The sequence below is a fragment of the Bufo bufo genome, chromosome 10, assembly GCF_905171765.1.
Source record: "Bufo bufo chromosome 10, aBufBuf1.1, whole genome shotgun sequence".
Lineage (NCBI taxonomy): Eukaryota > Metazoa > Chordata > Amphibia > Anura > Bufonidae > Bufo > Bufo bufo.
Genome location: NC_053398.1, coordinates 67,335,134 through 67,355,072, shown reverse-complemented (window position 1 = coordinate 67,355,072; position 19,939 = coordinate 67,335,134). Strand labels below are relative to the sequence as shown.

Below are 19,939 nucleotides of genomic sequence, written 5' to 3'. Positions count from 1 at the left end.
TGGCGGTGTAAAGGCTGTGTATGTGCTAACAATGCTGTACGTCATCACAATGGGTTTAAACCGAAAGCAGTATTCTGATTGGTTGCAGTATCATAACTAATCCAACCGGAGACCAGCTTTTATTAATGGATTTATTTGGGCAGTGGTTTTCTTTATAGCCGCCCCTTCTCCTGTGTACACCCTTATGTGCCCGGTTGTATTACGAATGGCTTTACTGGATGTCATCTCAGCGCTCATACTGAGTAGACAATTCACCACCACCCGGCTTCCGTCCATGCTCAGAACTCCCTAACCTGCCGAGGAGGCAGACACCCGCCCTCAACCAAGATGGCCGACTGCCGGAAGTAACTTATCGCGATTGACCGGAACTTTTTGATTCGAACAAGACTCCATCAAACCCATAGCGTGTGAGAGTAGCTGGCAGGTAGGTGGCCCACCTCAGTGACTGGCTGTGCGGACCTCCTGTTATATGGAGGAGATGGTAGTTGGTGTGGGGGTCAGCCGTCGGTAAATACAGGCATACAGCTTCTCTGTCCTGTCAGCTGTCCAAATGAAACTCAGCAAGAGCCCGGCAGTCCGAGACCTCTGAACTGAGGTATAGATTTCTATTATTGCATTTACAAGATTCATCCACAAAGTGTTTAGCTGGTTCCCATGTGCATGTTAGAGCCCTCATTCTATATTATTTCATTATTCGATGCAATTAGAATTTAAAAAATTTCCATATTCAGATAGTTTTTGCACTATTATGTAAGAGAAAACTATTGATGTGTACAGATATGCAGGAAAAATGGATCTTTTACACAATGAGCCATAAGCGTTCCTCATTGAATTTCCAAAAAGTAGGGGGGTATGGCGATTACCCACCTGCAGTGTCAGACAGGGGCCCACTCAGGGCCGGCTCCAGGTTTATGTGAGCCCTTGGGCGATAAATCCCAGTGGGGCCCCCTTGAAGCATTTTTTTACATTTACATGTCCCCCTGTGGCTTCCACATGGTATAATGACCCCCACTGGCCCCTATACGGTATAATGACCCCCACTGGCCCCTATACGGTATAATGACCCCCACTGGCCCCTATACGGTATAATGACCACTAGGGGCCCTTCACACAGTATAATGACCCCCCAGTGGCCCCACACACAGTATAATGACCCCCCAGTGGCCCCACACACAATATAATGACCCCACAGTGGCCTTCTATTCAGAATAATGACCCCCAGTTGCCCCCCCCCCCATTCAGAATAATGTCCCCCATTGGCCCCCACACTGAGGGGTTATACTGTATGGAGTTGGCATTTGACCAAGATATTTCTCTCACCCAGCATGGGTATATGTAAAATGACACCCCAAAACACATTGCCCTACTTCTCCTGAGTATGGCGATACCACATGATTGACACTTTTTTGCAGCCTAGATGCGCAAAGGTGCCCACATTCCTTTTAGGAGGGCATTTTTAGACATTTGGATTCCAGACTTCTTCTCACTCTTTAGGGCCCCTAAAATGCCAGGGCAGTATAAATACCCCACATGTGACCCCATTTTGTAAAGAAGACACCCCAAGGTATTCCATGAGGGGCATGGCGAGTTCATAGAAGATTATTTTATTTTTTGGCACAAGTTAGCGGAAATTTTTTAAAATTTTTTTCTCAGTCTCCCTTTCCGCTAACTTGGCACAAAAATTTCAATCTTTCATGGACTCAATATGCCCCTCAGCGAATACCTTGGGGTGTCTTCTTTCCGAAATGGTGTTATTTGTGGGGTGTTTGTACTGCCCTGGCATTTGAGGGTCTCCGCAATCATTACATGTATGGCCAGCATTAGGAGTTTCTGCTATTCTCCTTATATTGAGCATACGGGTAATGAGATTTTTTTTTTCCGTTCAGCCTCTGGGCTGAAAGAAAAAAGGAACGGCACAGATTTCTTCATTCGCATCGATCAATGTGGATGAAAAAAACTCTGCCAAAAAAAAAGAGGGGAAAGGCGTCTGCCAGGACATAGGAGCTCCGCCCAACATCCAAACCCACTTAGCTCGTATGCCCTGGCAAACCCGATTTCTCCATTCACATCAATCGATGTGGATGAATAAATCATTGCCAGGATTTTTTTATTTTTTTTATATACAAAGTGTTTGCCAAAGCATATGAACACCGCCTCCCCCTCAGCTCATATGCCTCGGCAAACGTATCTTTTACTGCAGAGGAGAAATCTCGTCTTGCAGCGCCGCATACACCGACTTTTGTGTAATCTGACAGCAGCGCAATGCTTCTGTCAGAATGCACATCTGTGCTGCAGCTCGTTCATCGGTTGGTCCACCTGGAAGGTAAAAAAAACAAAAAAAAAAGCCGCAACGCAATAAATTTATTAACATTAAGTTTATGTAACATTTGAACGGAACATTAACTTATATAAACTTTTACTTTTTGAACAGAACATTTTTTTTTTTGCTTACCGGTGATTTTTTTTTTTTTTTTTTACCTTTATAGGACAAACCTCTCCTTCCCCATGGCACAATGTGCAAAGCGCAAATCGCCCAGAGATGTGGCGAAGTACATTATGCACTCTGTCCCAGGTGAAAGGAGAGGTTTGCAGCAGCTGTGAGTGAAAGGGCCCTAATAGCCCTGTGTGCCTGTCCTGTGAGATGCAATCCCTATGCTAGGTGTACCTGTGTGTGGTACTTCCGGAAACACTCCCCTAAGCATAGGGCAGGGTGGTCCGGACAGTCAGGACAGAAATAGCGGGTGTCACGCCTTATTCCACTCCTGCTACAGACACAACATTTTTTTCGGGGTGGCGGTCGGTTTGAGGTACCAGCAACGACACTAGGGAAATGTCGCTCGTGTAGACGGCTCACTACACTGGTGGTTGGGGCCACGGAACCTCCTGGATACAGGAGGTTCGCGATGATCTCTTCCTGAAATTTGAGGAAGGATCCTGTTCTCCCAGCCTTACTGTAGAGAACAAAACTATTATAGGCAGCCAATTGAATCAAATATACAGACACCTTCTTATACCAGCGTCTGGTACGTCAGGAAACTAAATAAGGAGCCAACATCTGGTCATTGAAGTCCCCCCCCCCTCCCATCAGCAAATTATAGTCGTGGACACAGAGGGGCTTTTCAATGACACTGGTTGCTCGTTCAATTTGTATTGTCGTGTCTGCGTGAATGGAGGAGAGCATGTAAACGTCACGCTTGTCCTTCCATTTCACCGCGAGCAGTTCTTCGTTACACAAGGCAGCCCTCTCCCCCCTTGCAAGACGGGTGGTAACTAGGTCGCGCGGTGCCACAGCAGCCAATCTGTTCTAAAAACAAATGCCTGAAGAGGGGCACACTTGTGTAAAAATTGTCCACATAAAGGTGGTACCCCTTGCCAAATAAGGGTGACACCAAGTCCCAGACTGTCTTCCCACTGCTCCCCAGGTAGTCAGGGAAACCGACCGGCTCCAGGGTCTGATCTTTACCCTCATAGACACGAAATTTGTGGGTATAGCCTGTGGCCCTTTCACAGAGCTTATACAATTTGACCCCATACCGGGCGCGCTTGCATGGGATGTATTGTTTGAAGCCAAGGCGCCCGGTAAAATGTATAAGTGACTCGTCTACGCAGATGTTTAGCTCAGGGGTATACAAATCTGCAAATTTGGTGTTGAAGTGGTCTATGAGGGGCCGAATTTTGTGGAGCCGGTCAAAAGCTGGGTGGCCTCTGGGACGAGAGGTGCTGTTGTCGCTAAAGTGCAGGAAACGTAGGATGGTCTCAAATCGTGTCCTGGACATGGCAGCAGAGAACATGGGCATGTGATGAATCGGGTTTGTGGACCAATATGACCGCAATTCATGCTTTTTTGTTAGGCCCATGTTGAGGAGAAAGGAATCCCAGCTGCTGTGTCTTTGTGAATAAGCCTCTTTTTATTTTCTCAAAGTAGAATGTCCTACAACCAGGACCGGTTTCGGCATGCAAGCCTTTCTCAACAGATACATCCAATACAGAAAAATCAAGCTATATATAACATATAGTACCGCCCATCTAGGGACGTCTCCACCCATTCTAATGGGTGGTATTCAATTAATGATCAATCAAACTGATTAAACAAGGTGAGACAAAGTAACATAACTGAAATTTATATTTGTATTCTACCTTGTTGAAGAATCTAAATGTTCATATTTATTCATATTTCCATCATAAGGCTGAGGTCTTGATAAAGTGCATAAAAGTGTATATCAATCATCTATAATAAACGTATTAATCTGTTCACGACAATCTTATAAATGTATGACCTCATAGTCCCTGTTTAGACCCCTTGGATGCAGCGTATCTAAGGTGTGGATCCAAAAGGCCTCTCTTCTGAGGAAGTCTTTTGACATCACCTCCTCTTCTAGGTCTCTTTATTTGTTCCAACACTTGAAACCGCAATTGTGCAACTGTGTGTTTACATTTTTAAAAATAATATGGGACCGGTAACATAAGTTTTTTTTTTTGTCCTTTATGCTTACTAATACGATCCCTCACCGCCTGCATGGTCTCGCCCACATACAAAAGGCCACAAGGACATTTAATAAGCTATATTACGTTTGCTGAGTCACAGGTAAAAAACCCTTTTACTCCAAAGCTTTTCCCAGTATGTGGATGGTGAAATGAAGGGCCTTTGATTATATGAGAGCATTGCAGGCAGAGGGAAGTACCCATCCGTGGCGTGGATATCCGTTGCTGTTTCAATATGGCTTTAGTACTACCTAAATCTGCTTGTACTATTTTGTCACGATAACTAGGGTTCTTTTTATTACAAATCAAAGGTTTTTTTTTGAATTCCTCAACCTGCGGATATGATTTATTCAACAAATGCCAATGTTTCCTGACAATGTTGTCAATGCCCACATTAAATGGATGGTGTTTATGTATCAAAGCTATTCTAGACATATTGGCCCCATCTTTTGGTGTCCTATCAACTTGTATCCCTTCCCTAGCTTCATTCAGAACAGTCAGTGGATAACCACATTCCAAGAATCTTTCCGTCATTTCTACTATTCTTATATTTTGCATAATAGGGTCTGAGACTATTCGTTTTACCCTTTGATATTGCGATCTAGGGATCGCTTTTTTTAGGGACACAGGATGGGCACTCTTAAAATGGAGAATACTATTTCTATCAGTATCCTTGCGATAAATATCAGTGGACAAATGACCACCAGGGTCCTTAACGACCATAGTGTCTAGGAAGCTCACCATATTGGTGTCAGTGGTAACTGTAAACTGCAAACCATCAACAGCAGAATTGAGATACTCCATGAAACTGGATAGGGTCTCACGCGGCCCCGCCCATATGCAAAAAATGTCATCGACAAATCTTTTCCAAATAATAATTTTTTTTAAAAATAATTCATTATTGTATACGTTATTTTCTTCAAATGTCGACATAAATATATTTGCATAGGGCGGAGCCACGTTCGACCCCATCGCGGTACCACGCCTCTGTAGGTAAAATGTATCCATAAATAAGAAGTAATTTTCATACAGGACAAGATGTAATAAATCAAGAAAAAATTCTTGTTCTAATATCGTATAATTGGTCCCATTCAAAAAAAAAAACAAAAAAACTTGTTACCGGTCCCATATCATTTTGAAAAATGTAAACACACAGTTGCACAATTGCGGTTTCAAGTGTTGGAACAAATAAAGAGACCTAGAAGAGGAGGTGATGTCAAAAGACTTCCTCAGAAGAGAGGCCTTTTGGATCCACACCTTAGATACGCTGCATCCAAGGGGTCTAAACAGGGACTATGAGGTCATACATTTATAAGATTGTCGTGAACAGATTAATACGTTTATTATAGATGATTGATATACACTTTTATGCACTTTGTCAAGACCTCAGCCTTATGATGGAAATATGAATAAATATGAACATTTAGATTCTTCAACAAGGTAGAATACAAATATAAATTTCAGTTATGTTACTTTGTCTCACCTTGTTTAATCAGTTTGATTGATCATTAATTGAATACCACCCATTAGAATGGCTGGGGATGTCCCTAGATGGGCGGTACTATATGTTATATATAGCTTGATTTTTCTGTATTGGATGTATCTGTTGAGAAAGGCTTGCATGCCGAAACCGGTCCTGGTTGTAGGACATTCTACTTTGAGAAAATAAAGAGGCTTATTCACAAAGACACAGCAGCTGGGATTCCTTTATCTTTGATACATTGGAGGTTGCTCCTCTCCTGTGCAGCGTGCAATACCAAGGTGAAGTGCTGACCTGTTTCCTTCTTTCCATGTTGAGGAGAAGGCCCAGAAAAATTTTAAATTCGGAAACTTGGACTGGTTTCCACCGGAAAGACTGGGCATAATAGCTTCCCGGGTTGGCGGCTATAAATTGAGTGGCATACCGATTTTGTTTCTGCCACGACTAAGTCCAAGAGCTCCGCAGTCAAGAACAGCTCAAAAAACCCCAGTGCCGAACCGATCTGAGCTGTCTCAACCCGAACTCCAGACTGGTGCGGCTGAAGTTGGGGGCTGCCAATCAGGGTTTGTCAGCACCTCAGGGACTCTAGGGGCTCTACGGGCCTGTCTGTGCGACGGGGGAACTAATGCACGTGCCACCGTACCAGCTTCAACTGCCCTTCTGGTGCTCGCCACTTCACCATGTTCTACGGCAGTGCTGGTACTAGGTCCAGGAAGGGCTGCGCTGCTGGTGTATGCCTCACCACGTAATCCGACAGCGCCAGCCCCATTCTGCTGCCCTTGAAACGGATCCTGCACAACCTGTGGTCTAGCGACACGGGGCCTGGTACGCCTGGTGCTATCAGGGACCTCCACCTCCTCGTCCGAACTTTGGGTCAGAGAGCCACTGCTTTCTACAGGTTCATATTCTGACCCGCTAGATTCGTCAGATGAGGGTTCCCATTCCTCATCCGACTGGGTCAGAATCCTGTAGGCCTCTTCAGAAGAATACCCCCTGTTTGACATTTGGTCAACTAAATTTAGGGGTATTCCCTGAGACTACCCAAGAAAAAAAGCAAGCCTGTCTTACAAAGGGGAGGCTAGCGAAGTACCGGAAGCCCCTGCGATTGATAAAAAATATCAAAACTGATTTTTTTATCGCCGCAGCGCGTGTAAAGTGATTGTGCAGTGATTAAAAAATAATAATTTCTTTGCCACTGCGGCGGGGCGGGCGTGGGTGAACGCATGTGTGGGCGACCGATCAGGCCTGATCGGGCAAACACTGCGTTTTGGGTGGAGGGCGAGCTAAGGTGACACTAATACAATTATAGATCTGACCGTGATCAGTTCTGATCACTTACAGATACTATAAAAGTACAAATGCTGATTAGCGATACGCTAATCAGCGAATCAGTGAGTGCGGTGCGGTGGGCTGGGCGCTAACTGACGCTAAGCTACCTAACCAAGGGGCCTAAACTATCCTAAAACCTATCAGTCAATACCAGTGGGGGGAAAAAGTGACAGTTTACACTGATCACTTTTTTTCCCTTTCACTAGGTGATTGACAGGCGTGATCAAGGGGTTAATTGGGGTGATGGGGGGTGATCTGGGGCTAAGTGTGGTGTTTGGTGTGTACTTACAGTGATGTGTGCTCCTCTGCTGGGACCAACCGACGAAAAGGACCAGCACAGGAGCACAGAAGCCATTTAACACATTATATTTATAAATATGTGTTAGATGGCTTCTGATTCGATTTTTTTTTTTAAAATCACCAGCCTGCCAGCGACGATCATTGGCTGGCAGGCTGGTGACAAAACGCTCCTTTAACTTTTGCTGGCCCGCAATGCGCATGCGCGGGCCGGCTCTGCCCGAAATCTCGCGTCTCGAGAGAGGACGCGCCAGCGCGTCCAGGAGGAATAACAGGGCCGCCGCAAAGACGCAATCCTGCGTACGGCGGTCCTGTAGTGGTTAAAGCAAGAAGGATCCAATTGCATCCAATACCATAGGAGTCCCTATGAATGGCAGAAGCGTCAACCACTGATACTCATGCTAAGGACGTTAGGGACACAATTGGGTCCCATTTTATAGATGGTCTCCACATATGGCAGATAGAAGGAGATCACGGTAAAGAAGAATCATCAGGGGGAACAGCATATCTATTCAAATGGAAAAAAGAGAATAAATCTCATACAATGGACAAAAAAGGGGGGGAGGGGCACTGCTCTTCATTCAATAAAACATGCAATGAAGTCGCATCATTAAGGCCCTTTGGTTTAACAGTGTTTAGTGTAAAAATCTACTGTGCCTCCTTTCTGAGGAGCAGTGTATCAATATCCCCTCCCCAGGGCTGTGGTCTGACATGTTCAATACCCTGAAATTTGAAACAGTCGATTGTCCTGGGCGGGTGATAAGTTGCCACGTGTTGCGCAATAGGGGTATCACCAAGGCTTCTGATCTTCAATAGGTGCTCCTCTATGCGCCTCCTAAATTCGCGCTTAGTTTTCCCTACATATTGTGATCCACAAATGCAGGTCGCGAGATACACCACCCCTACTGTCTTACAATTGATAAAGGATTTGATGTTGTATTTGTGCCCTGTGGTTGAGCTGGTGAAATGTGCACCCTTCAAAATAACTTTGCAGGCTAAGCAGTTTCCACATTTATATGTGCCATTTGGTATATTTGCCCCTAACCAGGTCTCATTAGTAGTGGAATTAAAGGCACTGTGGACCACCTTATCCTTAATGTCCCCCCCCACGACGGTATGTGATCATAGGATAACCACTCACTAGATGCCCGACATCTGGGTCAGTTTTTACATAAGGAAATTATTGGGAATGTGTGTTTGTACAAATGGAGACTTGCTCACTGACGACGCACTTTGCCTGAGATCCACCTAAGTGTATTGGCAAACTGCACCGCAGGGGGTTTATCTTTCAGTCTAATCTCAATGTATCTCTTGTTTCTTCAGGTGATGTTTCTGCAGGACACAGCATATTTCTGAGCTTGGCATCCTCATGATATCTTCACAGCCCCAGGGGGTCGTTCCCCAGCTCAGGTACTACTGCTTTATCTCCCTTTTTTTTACCCATAACAACGAACATAAAATTACAGCACATAGAATACAATAATTAAAGGGGTTATCCAAACCCTGTAATGACCCCCAAAATTCCCGTGGTCTTCATACTGGTTATACTTACCCCGCTCCCTGGCACTTGCATTGCTTCTGATGCACAGCCACCGCTGCATCTCCCCGTTACGCGGATCAGCCAATAGCAAGAATGAGCCATCCTAGCATTACCCACAATGCTACGGAGGCTCGTTCCCATCGCGGCCTGCTATTGGCTGTCCCCCATCGCCGGATGTTTTGATACGAGAGACTGGGAGATGCAATGGCGGCTGTGCGGGGATCAAAAGCGACCCGGTTGTCAGGGAGTGGGGTAAGTATAACCAGGATGAGGGACCTGGGCATTTTGGGGGGGCATTATAGTTGTTGGATAACCCCTTTTAATTTTATTTTTTCTCTTTAGTTCATCAAAATCAATAACTTTATCAGTGCTCACTGTATCACAATGCCCATCTCTCTAAATGAGGAGCTGGATACATTTGGAAAAGAATTGGTTACTTGGACAGGTTCATTTAAAGGGGTTGTCCCATTACAGAAACTTATTCCCAGTCCGAAGGATAAGAAATAAAAGCCTGATCTGCGAGTTCCAACCGCTGGGGCCCCCGCAAATCACAAGAACCCGTTCCCCTCTTTGAATGGAGTGGCAGACATCCTTTCAGATCTATGGGTCTGTCAGAGATGGACGAGCAGTCCCATATAGCTGAATGGAGTGGCAAACATGAAAGCTCTGAGGCTTGCCATTGTAAACTGCCATCCCCTGTGTCCATTGCTGAGGAATGGCGACAACTGCTTCCTCTGGCTGCTCCTGGGTACCTTCTATTCTGCACAGGCGCTGAGTGGCAAGTAGACACGTCCAGCACTTGCACAGATAGTGGCAGCAGAATCTGCTGCATCTATGCAGACGTTGTATACGTCCACTCGCCGTTCAGCACTTGAATAGAAGGTACCCAGGGCAGCCAGAGAAAGTCGTCGCCGCCGCCTTCTTTTGAGTTATCAGAGGCGTATCAGAGAATCAGGCAAACCATGCACAATTTTCACTAAAAAGACTTCTACAAATATGTTTTAGTCCAAACACATGCAAATCAATAATAAAAAAATTGCTTTTAAGGCATCCATAGCCTTAAAGAGAATCTGTCAACATGAAATGCAGTGCAATCTGCAGGTAGCCCATTATAGAGCAGGAGGAGCTGAGCAGACGGATGTATAGTTTGTGGAAAAAGATTCAGCAGGACTGATTTTCTTGAATTGGACACTCCCCCCATGTACAGTTATCAGTGACTGACCGCTATCTTTGTATATACACTTACAGACAGTATGCTATCAGTCACTGGTAACACCTCCCCTGTGTACTGAAGTCACAAAAAGCTGAGATTTAAATGTATAAAATACTAGCTTTACTCAATCTTTTCTTTCAAAACACATTAAGCTCTGCTCAGCTCGCCCTGCTATAAAATGGTGCCTGCAGATTACATTGCATTTTCTGATATGTTCTAAAAAATTGTCTAGGATTTTACTATTCATGGCCTTTCCCTGCCGATCAGCTGTTCTGCAGTCACTTTAATGGGAGCAGCACTACAGTAACCAGCTCCATCCACTACACCGTGGACGGAGCTGTGTAGTTCCAATGTTGGAGCTACCCTGAAACAGCTGATCAGAGGTGATGCAGGGTGTGGACCATTCATTTTACTCCTGTAAACTAGTCCATCTCTAATATGTGGGTGGACTGAAGCCTCAGCCCACGTGACATTGTAATAGTAGCCTTTGATAACAACCCAGCGCCCCCCTCCTTTGTTCTTGTTTGTTGTAGCATGATCAGGACAAAGTACTTCTAGCTAATTTTGGGGCTAGATACACATGTGCAGCGAAGGGTTTTTTAGGAGCCTTGTTTGCAGATTCTGGCAAACATGCAGAATGAAATACCACAGTATGCTGCACTGTTTTGTCTGGCAGAATGACAGAAACAAAATGGACCCATTATATTCAGTGGAATCCCCTAGGCATGGTCGGTGTCTATTATACCATGGATCTGGTACCCTTTAACCCCTTCCCGACCTATGACTTACTACTACGTCATGGGAACCACTGCGTTACCGCAATTTGACGTAATAGTACGTCATGGTGATCACTTGGGAATCGGAGCGTTGCGCGCACGATCACTGTAGGGGCCCGGCAGTCCCTGGTAGCCGGGCCCCTGCTGTATCCGCCGGCATTGCTGTAAAAGCCGATGCCAGTGGATTATCTCCTTTGTCGCTGACCGCGACACAGAATGGGTTAGTGTCGGGTGGCGCTGCTCTGGCGGGGACCCGATGCATGATAAGGCAGCCCGATGCCGTGCAGAGGCTGCCTAATGCCTTGCACAGCATCGGGAACTGCCTACTACGGGAGCCGAGGAGATCCAGCCTCAGGCTAGGTCTCCTAGGCAACCTGTTAGTGTATTGCCATACACTAACAGGCAATGCATTACAATACAGATGTATTGCAGAGGGGATCAGACCCCCAAAAGTGAACATAAAGTAAAGAAAAAAAAGTGTTTCTAATAAAATTAATAAAGTAAAAAAGAAAAAAAAAAACGCCCTTTCCCCTTATTTTATAATAAAAAACTGAAAAAAACCCACAAACCCACACATATTAGGTATTGCCGCATCCGTAATGACCGGCTCTATAAATATATCACATGATCCACTTGGTCCGATAAACACCATAAAAAAAATAAAAATAAAAAAAAACGGTGTAAAAAAAAGCCACTTTTGTCGCCTTACATCACAAAAAGTGCAACACCAAGCGATCAAAAAGGCGTATGTCCCACAAAATGGTATCAATAAAACCGCCACCTCATACCGCAAAAAATGAGCCCCTATCTAAGAGAATCGCCCCAAAAATAATAAACTATAGCTCTCAGAACATAGAGACACTAAAACATAATTATTTTTTGTTTCAAAACTGCTATTATTGTGCTAAAGTGAAATACATAAAAAAAATACATATTGGATATCGCCACGTCTGTAACAACCAGCTCTATAAAAATATCACATGACCTAACCACTCAGGTGAACACCATAAAAGAAATATATAAAAAAAAAAATAAAGCAATTTTGTTCACATTACATCACTAAAATTCCAACAGCAAGTGATCAAAAAGGTGTATGCCCTCCCCCCCCAAAATAGTACCAATCAGACTGTCGCCTCATCCCGTAAAAAATGAGACCCTATATAAGAGAATCGGTCAAAAAATAAAAAAGCTATGGCTCTCAGACGATGGATACACTAAAATATCATTAATAAAAACTGCACCAAAACAGCCAATTTTTTGGTCACCTTGCCCCATAAAGTGTAATAATAAATGATCAAAAAATCATATGTACCCGTGATTGGTACCAATAAAAACATTCTCTTCCTGCAAAAAATTAGACCCTGCACAAGACGATCGGCAGAAAAATAAAAAAAATAGGGCGTTCAGAAAATGGAGATACAAAAACCAAATTTTCGTTTTCAAAAATGCTTTATGTAAAACTGAAACAAACATTATAGAAAGTAGACCTGATTGATATCATTGCATCCGTAACAACCTGCTCTATAAAAATAGTGCATGATCTAACCTATCAGATGAATGTTGTTGAAAGTAGAAAATAAAAACTGTGCCAAAACATACATTTTTTGGTTACCTTGCCTCACAGAAAAAAGTAATATAGAGCAAATAAAATCATATGAGCCCCAAAATAGTACCAACAAAACTGGCACTTTATCCCGTAGTTTACAAAATGTGGTCACTTTTTTGAGTTTATGCTGTAGGGGTTCATCACGGGGACTTCAAATGGGACATGGCATCTAAAAACCAGTTCAGCTAAATCTGCGTTCCTTTCCTACTGCACCCTGCCGTGTGCCCGTACAGCAGTTTACGATCGCAGGTGTTTCTGTAAACCGCAGAATCAGGGTAATAAATATAGAATTTTATTTGGCTGTTAACCCTTACTTTGCTACTACAAAAAATTGATTAAAATGTAAAATCTGCCAAAAAAGTGAAATTCTGAAATTTTATCTCCATTTTCCATAAATTCTTGTGGAACACCTAAAGGGTTAACAAAGTTTGTAAAATCAGTTTTGTATACCTTGAGGGGTGTAGTTTCTAATGTGAGGTCATTTTTGGGTGGTTTCTATTATGTAAGTCTCACAAAGTGACTTCAGACCTGAACTGGTCCTTAACCCCTTTAGGACACAGCCTTATTTCACCTTAAAGGGGTATTCTCATCTTAATGATCACTGTTAAATCTGTTAATGATTTAACAGTGATCATTTTTCTAAATATACACTGCTCAAAAAAATAAAGGGGACACAAAAATAACACATCCTAGATCTGAATTAATTAAATATTCTTCTGAAATACTTTGTTCTTTACATAGTTGAATGTGCTGACAACAAAATCACCCAAAAATAAAAAAATGGAAATCAAATTTTTCAACCCATGGAGGTCTGGATTTGGAGTCACACTCAAAATGAAAGTGGAAAAAAACACACTACAGGCTGATCCAACTTTGATGTAATGTCCTTAAAACAAGTCAAAATGAGGCTCAGTAGTGTGTGTGGCCTCCACGTGCCTGTATGACCTCCCTACAACGCCTGTGCATGCTCCTGATGAGGTGGCGGACGGTCTCCTGAGGGATCTCCTCCCAGACCTGGACTAAAGCATCTGCCAACTCCTGGACAGTCTGTGGTGCAACGTGACGTTGGTGGATAGAGCGAGACATGATGTCCCAGATGTGCTCAATTGGATTCAGGTCTGGGGAACGGGCGGGCCAGTCCATAGCATCAATGCCTTCGTCTTGCAGGAACTGCTGACACACTTCAGCCACATGAGGTCTAGCATTGTCTTGCATTAGGAGGAACCCAGGGCCAACCGCACTAGCATATGGTCTCACAAGGGGTCTGAGGATCTCATCTCAGTACCTAATGTCAGGCTACCTCTGGCGAGCACATGGAGGGCTGTTCGGCCCTCCAAAGAAATGCCACCCCACACCATTACTGACCCAATGCCAAACCGGTCATGCTGGAGGATGTAGCAGGCAGCAGAACGTTCTCCACGGCGTCTCCAGACTCTGTCACGTCTGTCACATGTGCTAAGTGTGAACCTGCTTTCATCTGTGAAGAGCACAGGGCGCCAGTGGCGAATTTGCCAATCTTGGTGTTCTCTGGCAAAGGCCAAACGTCCTGCACGGTGTTGGGCTGTAAGCACAACCCCCACCTGTGGACGTCGGGCCCTCATATCACCCTCATGGAGTCTGTTTCTGACCGTTTGAGCAGACACATGCACATTTGTGGCCTGCTGGAGGTCATTTTGCAGGGCTCTGGCAGTGCTCCTCCTGTTCCTCCTTGCACAAAGGCGGAGGTAGCGGTCCTGCTGCTAGGTTGTTGCCCTCCTACGGCCTCCTCCACGTCTCCTGATGTACTGGCCTGTCTCCTGTTAGCGCCTCCATGCTCTGGACACTACGCTGACAGACACAGCAAACCTTCTTGCCACGGCTCGCATTGATGTGCCATCCTGGATAAGCTGCACTACCTGAGCCACTTGTGTGGGTTGTAGACTCCGTCTCATGCTACCACTAGAGTGAAAGCACCGCCAGCATTCAAAAGTGACCAAAACATCAGCCAGGAAGCATAGGAACTGAGAAGTGGTCTGTGGTCACCACCTGCAGAACCACTCCTTTTTTGGGGGTGTCTTGCTAATTGCCTATAATTTCCACCTGTTGTCTATCCCATTTGCACAACAGCATGTGAAATTGATTGTCACTCAGTGTTGCTTCCTAAGTGGACAGTTTGATTTCACAGAAGTGTGATTGATTTGGAGTTACATTGTGTTGTTTAAGTGTTCCCTTTATTTTTTTGAGCAGTGTATTTAATTAACTAATTCCCACCCCTTAGAAGAAAATAAACATATACTTACCTGACTGACTTGCGCAGACGGCTTCTTCTCTTCTCCCGGCCGGCCGCGCACAGTCCTGAAAGCACACGCCGAGGCCGCGCATGCGCTATGATAATTTCTTCCTGGCCAGTATAGTATAATTGCCAGGAAGAAGTCACCAGGGCGCATGCGCGGCCTCGGCGTGTGCGTTCAGTCCAGCGTGCGACCCGGCCGGGAGAAGACTTCAATCAAGATGGAGCCCGCCGAGTGCCGAAACCAGGAAGTGGACAGCGTGCCGGGAAGCAGGTAAGTATGAAACGGCGTGTTGAGAATACCCCTTTAAGGACCGGGCCATTTTTTGCAAATCTGACCAGTGTCACTTTAAGTGGTGATAACTTTGAAATACTTTGACTTATCCAGGCCATTCTGAGATTGTTTTTTCGACACATATTGTACTTCATGACACTGGTAAAATGAAGTCAAAAAAATAAATTTCTATTTATAAAAAAAAATACCAAATTTACCAAAAAATTTGTAAAAAATTGCAAATTTCCATTTTCTCTACTTCTATAATACATAGTAATACCTCCAAAAATAGTTATTACTTTACATTCCCCATATGTCTACTTCATGTTTGGATCATTTTGGGAATGATATTTTATTTTTTGGGGATGTTACAAGGCTTAGAAGTTTAGAAGCAAATCTTTAAATTTTCAAAAACCCAATTTTTAGGGACCAGTTCAGGTCCAGTCACTTTGCGAGGCTTACATAATAGAAACCACCCAAAAATGACCCCATTCTAGAAACTACACCCCTCAAGGTATTCAAAACTGATTTTACTAACTTTGTTAACCCTTTAGGTGTTCCACAAGAATTAATGGAAAATAGATACAATTTCAAAATTTCACTTTTTTGGCAGATTTTCCATTTTAATATTTTTTTACAGTTACAAAGCAAGGGTTAACAGCCAAACAAAACTCAATATTTATGGCCCTGATTCTGTAGTTTACAGAAACACCCCGTATGTGGTGGTAAACTACTGTACGGGCACACGGCAGGGCGCAGAAGGAAAGGAATGCCATACGGTTTTTGGAAGGCAGATTTGCTGGAGTGTTTTTTTTTTTTGTTTTTTTTTACACCATGTATCATTTGAAGCCCCCCTGATGCACCCCTAGAGTAGAAACTCCAAAAAAGTGACCCCATTTTAGAAACTACAGGATAGGGTGGCAGTTTTGTTGGTACTAGTTTAGGGTACATACGATTTTTGGTTGCTCTATATTACACTTTTTGTGAAGCATGGTAACAAGAAATAGCTGTTTTGGCACCGTTTTTATTTTTTATTTACAACATTCATCTGACAGGTTAGATCATGTGGTATTTTTATAGGCCAGGTTGTCACGGACGCGGCGATACCTAATATGTATACTTTTTATTTATTTATGTACGTTTTACACAATAATATATAATTTTTGAAACAAAAAAAAATCATGTTTTAGTGTCTCCATATTCTGGGAGCCATAGTTATTTCAGTTTTTGCGCGATTATCTTAGGTAGGGTCTCATTTTTTTGCGGGATGAGATGACTGTTTGATAAGGTGACAAAAAATGGTTAATTTAGCACAGTTTTTATTTTTTACGGTGTTCATCTGAGGGATTAGGTCATGTGATATTTTTATAGAGCCGGTCGATACGGACGTGGCAATACCTAATATTTAAACTTTTTTTTTTTTTTTTTTTCCATGTAAGTTTTACACAATAACAGCTTTTTTAAAACAAAAAAAATCATGTTTTAGTGTCTCCATATTCTGAGCCATATTTTTTATTTGTATTTTTTTGGGCGATTGTCAGGTAGGGGCTAATTTTTTGCGGGATGAGGTGACTGTTAGTTTGGTACTATTTTGGTGGGCAAACGCCTTTTTGATCGCTTGCTGTTGTACTTTTTGTGATGTAAGTTTTATTTAGCACAGTTTTTATTTTTTACGCTTTTCATCTGAGGGGTTAGGTCATGTGATATGTTTTATAGAGCCGGTCGATACGGGCGTGGCGATACCTAATATGTATACTTTCTTCCCCCCCCCCCACCTTTTTTACCAATTTTTTTTTTTAACTTTATTTGGGGAAAATCACGTTTTTGTTTTTACTTGAAATTTTAAATTTTAGGTGGGGGAAACTTTATTTTTTCAACTTTTTTTTTCACTTTATTTTTTGTCTAACTTTGGGACTTTAACTTTTGGGGGTCTAATCCCTTTACAATGAATTCCAATACTTCTGTATTGGAATGCATTGGCTGTATGAGTAATACAGTGAGTATTACTCATACAGCTTCCTGCCTGTGAGATCCAGGGGGCTGGATCTCACAGGCTCATCACCGGAAGGCAGCGCGCTGCCTTCCATGCCATCGGGTATTCCCTACAGCCGCATGGGGACCCGATGGCATCTCCGATCGCCGCCACAACAGCCCCCCCGCGCATTTTAGCCAAGGTGCCTGCTCAATGATTTGATCGGAACTATACATGACGTACCAGTACGTCATGTGTCCTTAAGTACCGGTACTCAGGTTGTCCTGGTACGTCATGTGTCCTGAAGAGGTTAAAAAGTGGATTTTGGAAATTTTATGAAAAATTTCAAGATTGGCTTCCAAACTTCTAAACCTTCTAACGTCCCCAAAAAATAAAATGTAATTTTCAAAATGATCCAAACATGATGTAGACATATTGGGAATGTAAAGTAATTACTATTTTTGGAGGTATTACTATCTATTATAAAAGTAGAGAAATTGAAATTTGCTAATTTTTCAAAATTTTTGGTAAATTTGGTATTTCTTTATGAATACATTTTTTTTTATCTTTACTCATTTTTACCACTGTCATGAAGTACGATATGTGACGAGAAAACATTCTCAGAATGGCCTGGATAAGTAAAAGCGTTTTAAAGTTATTACCACATAAAGTGACACAGGAAGGTGAAAACAGGCCCGGGGTTGAAGGGGTTAAAAATGTTCTGTTCCTAAACAGAAGACGCAGACGTGAACCTAGTTTAAATGTGTAAATGAATATCTATACTATGCCAGCCAGTGTCGTCCATGGATAAGGCTGCTGGTGGGTAAATGATAATGGTTTGTTTTAGGGGTGGGCGATATAAATTTGGGCCACGATATGGATTTTCGCCATATGGCCTATATCGCCGGACCGCGATATGATCGCGCTCTCTGCGCGCACCATTTTCTCCTGAGCCGGCCGGCACAGTGGAGGGAGAAGGAGCCACTGTGCGCGGCTGCCACTGAACACCAATGAGGACAGAGTAGGAGGAGGAGGGGAGGAACTGGCCACAGTGCCACCAATGAATGTGCCGGCCATATCCCACAGGGTCCCCCCCCCCATCATTGGTGGCAGTGGGCAGTTCCGATCGGAGTCCCAGCAGTGTAATGCTGGGGCTCCGATCGGTTACCATGGCAGCCAGGGCGCTACTGAAGTCCTGGCTGCCATGGTATGTTAGTGAGCAGCATTATACTCACGTGCGCCGTGGCCGCTGGGCGCTCCTCCTTCTTTCTGTGCGGCGCGGATTGCTAATGCTTATAGCATTAGCAATGCGCCGCACAGACCTATGAGAAGGAGGAGTGACCGGCGGCCACGGCGCACGTAAGTATAATGCTGCTCACTAACATACTATCACAGCCAGGACTTCAGTAGCGTCCTGGCTGCCATGGTAACCGATCGGAGCCCCAGCATTACACTCCGATCGGAACTGCCCACTGCCACCAATGATTGGGGGGGGGGGGGGGGGACCCTGTGGCCACTGCCACCAATAATTAATACTGGGGAGGGAGGGGGGTGGGTTTGAGTTACCAGAGGGGGCGGATCAGAGGCTGGGGCGGCACATGAGAGGCTGGGGGGGGCGGCACATGAGAGGCTGGGGGGGGGCGGCACATGAGAGGCTGGCTGCCATGCACAGGGCAGCAGGGAGAGTGTAAAGTCCTATTCACCCTAATAGAGCTCTATTAGGGTGAATATGACAAGGGTTCTAGCCCTTAGGCTGGGTTCAGACCTGAGCGTTTTACAGCGCGTTCAAACGCGCTGTAAAACGCTCAACACATGAAAACCAATGCTTCCCTATGGCTCTGGTTCTCACTTGAGTGTTTTACAGCGCGTTTGAACGCGCTGAAAGACGCCCTACGCTCAAAAAAGTTCTTGAGCTTCTTTGGGGCGTTTTGTCGCGCGTTTGCGGCCATAGAACACTGCTGTCAATCACACAAACGCGCGTAATACGCGCGTTGACTATGGACAAAAACGCACGTTAAACGCGCATATCAAATACGCTCAAGTGTGAACCCAGCCTAAAGGAGGCTAATAGTTATTAAATAAAAAGTAAAAAAATAAGTTTAAACACCCCCCCCCCCCAATATAGAAAACAATATATCGCAATATATATATATCGCATATCGCACATGCTTAAAATTATATCGCAATATAGATTTTAGGCCATATCGCCCACCCCTAGTTTGTTTCTTTTAGTCACCTATCATCTCTATATCTATCTCTATCATCTCTATATCTATCTCTATCATCTCTATATCTATCTCTATCATCTCTATATCTATCTCTATCATCTCTATATCTATCTCTATCATCTCTATATCTATATCTATCTCTATATCTATATCTATCTCTATCATCTCTATATCTATCTCTATCATCTCTATATCCATCTCTATCATCTCTATCATCTCTATATCTATCTCTATAATCTCTATATCTATCTCTATCATCTCTATATCTATCTCTATATCATCTCTATATCTATCATCTCTATCCATCTCTATCATCTCTATCATCTCTATCTCATAGACAGAAACTCATTTTTATATCTGTCTGTCTAGACGTTCTTTATGCGCGACCAAACGACTGGACCGATCTTCACCAAATTTGGCACACAGGTACATCAGGTGTCCGGGTGGTTTTAGACTGGGTCTCAGCTCTCTAG

The 19,939-nt window shown here is 43.8% G+C and overlaps 1 protein-coding gene across 1 annotated transcript in view; it reads left to right on the top strand.

The window, feature by feature from the left end:
* Positions 1 to 322: 322 nt before the first annotated feature.
* The window catches only part of INTS5 (integrator complex subunit 5), a 29,543-nt gene continuing 9,926 nt past the window's right edge, over positions 323 to 19,939 (top strand). Inside the window, exons 1-2 of the mRNA XM_040410087.1 lie at positions 323 to 424; positions 8,912 to 8,998. Of these exons, the coding sequence (XP_040266021.1) occupies positions 8,958 to 8,998 (41 nt within the window). The 5' untranslated portion in view covers positions 323 to 424; positions 8,912 to 8,957. The remainder of the gene's footprint in view (positions 425 to 8,911; positions 8,999 to 19,939) is intronic.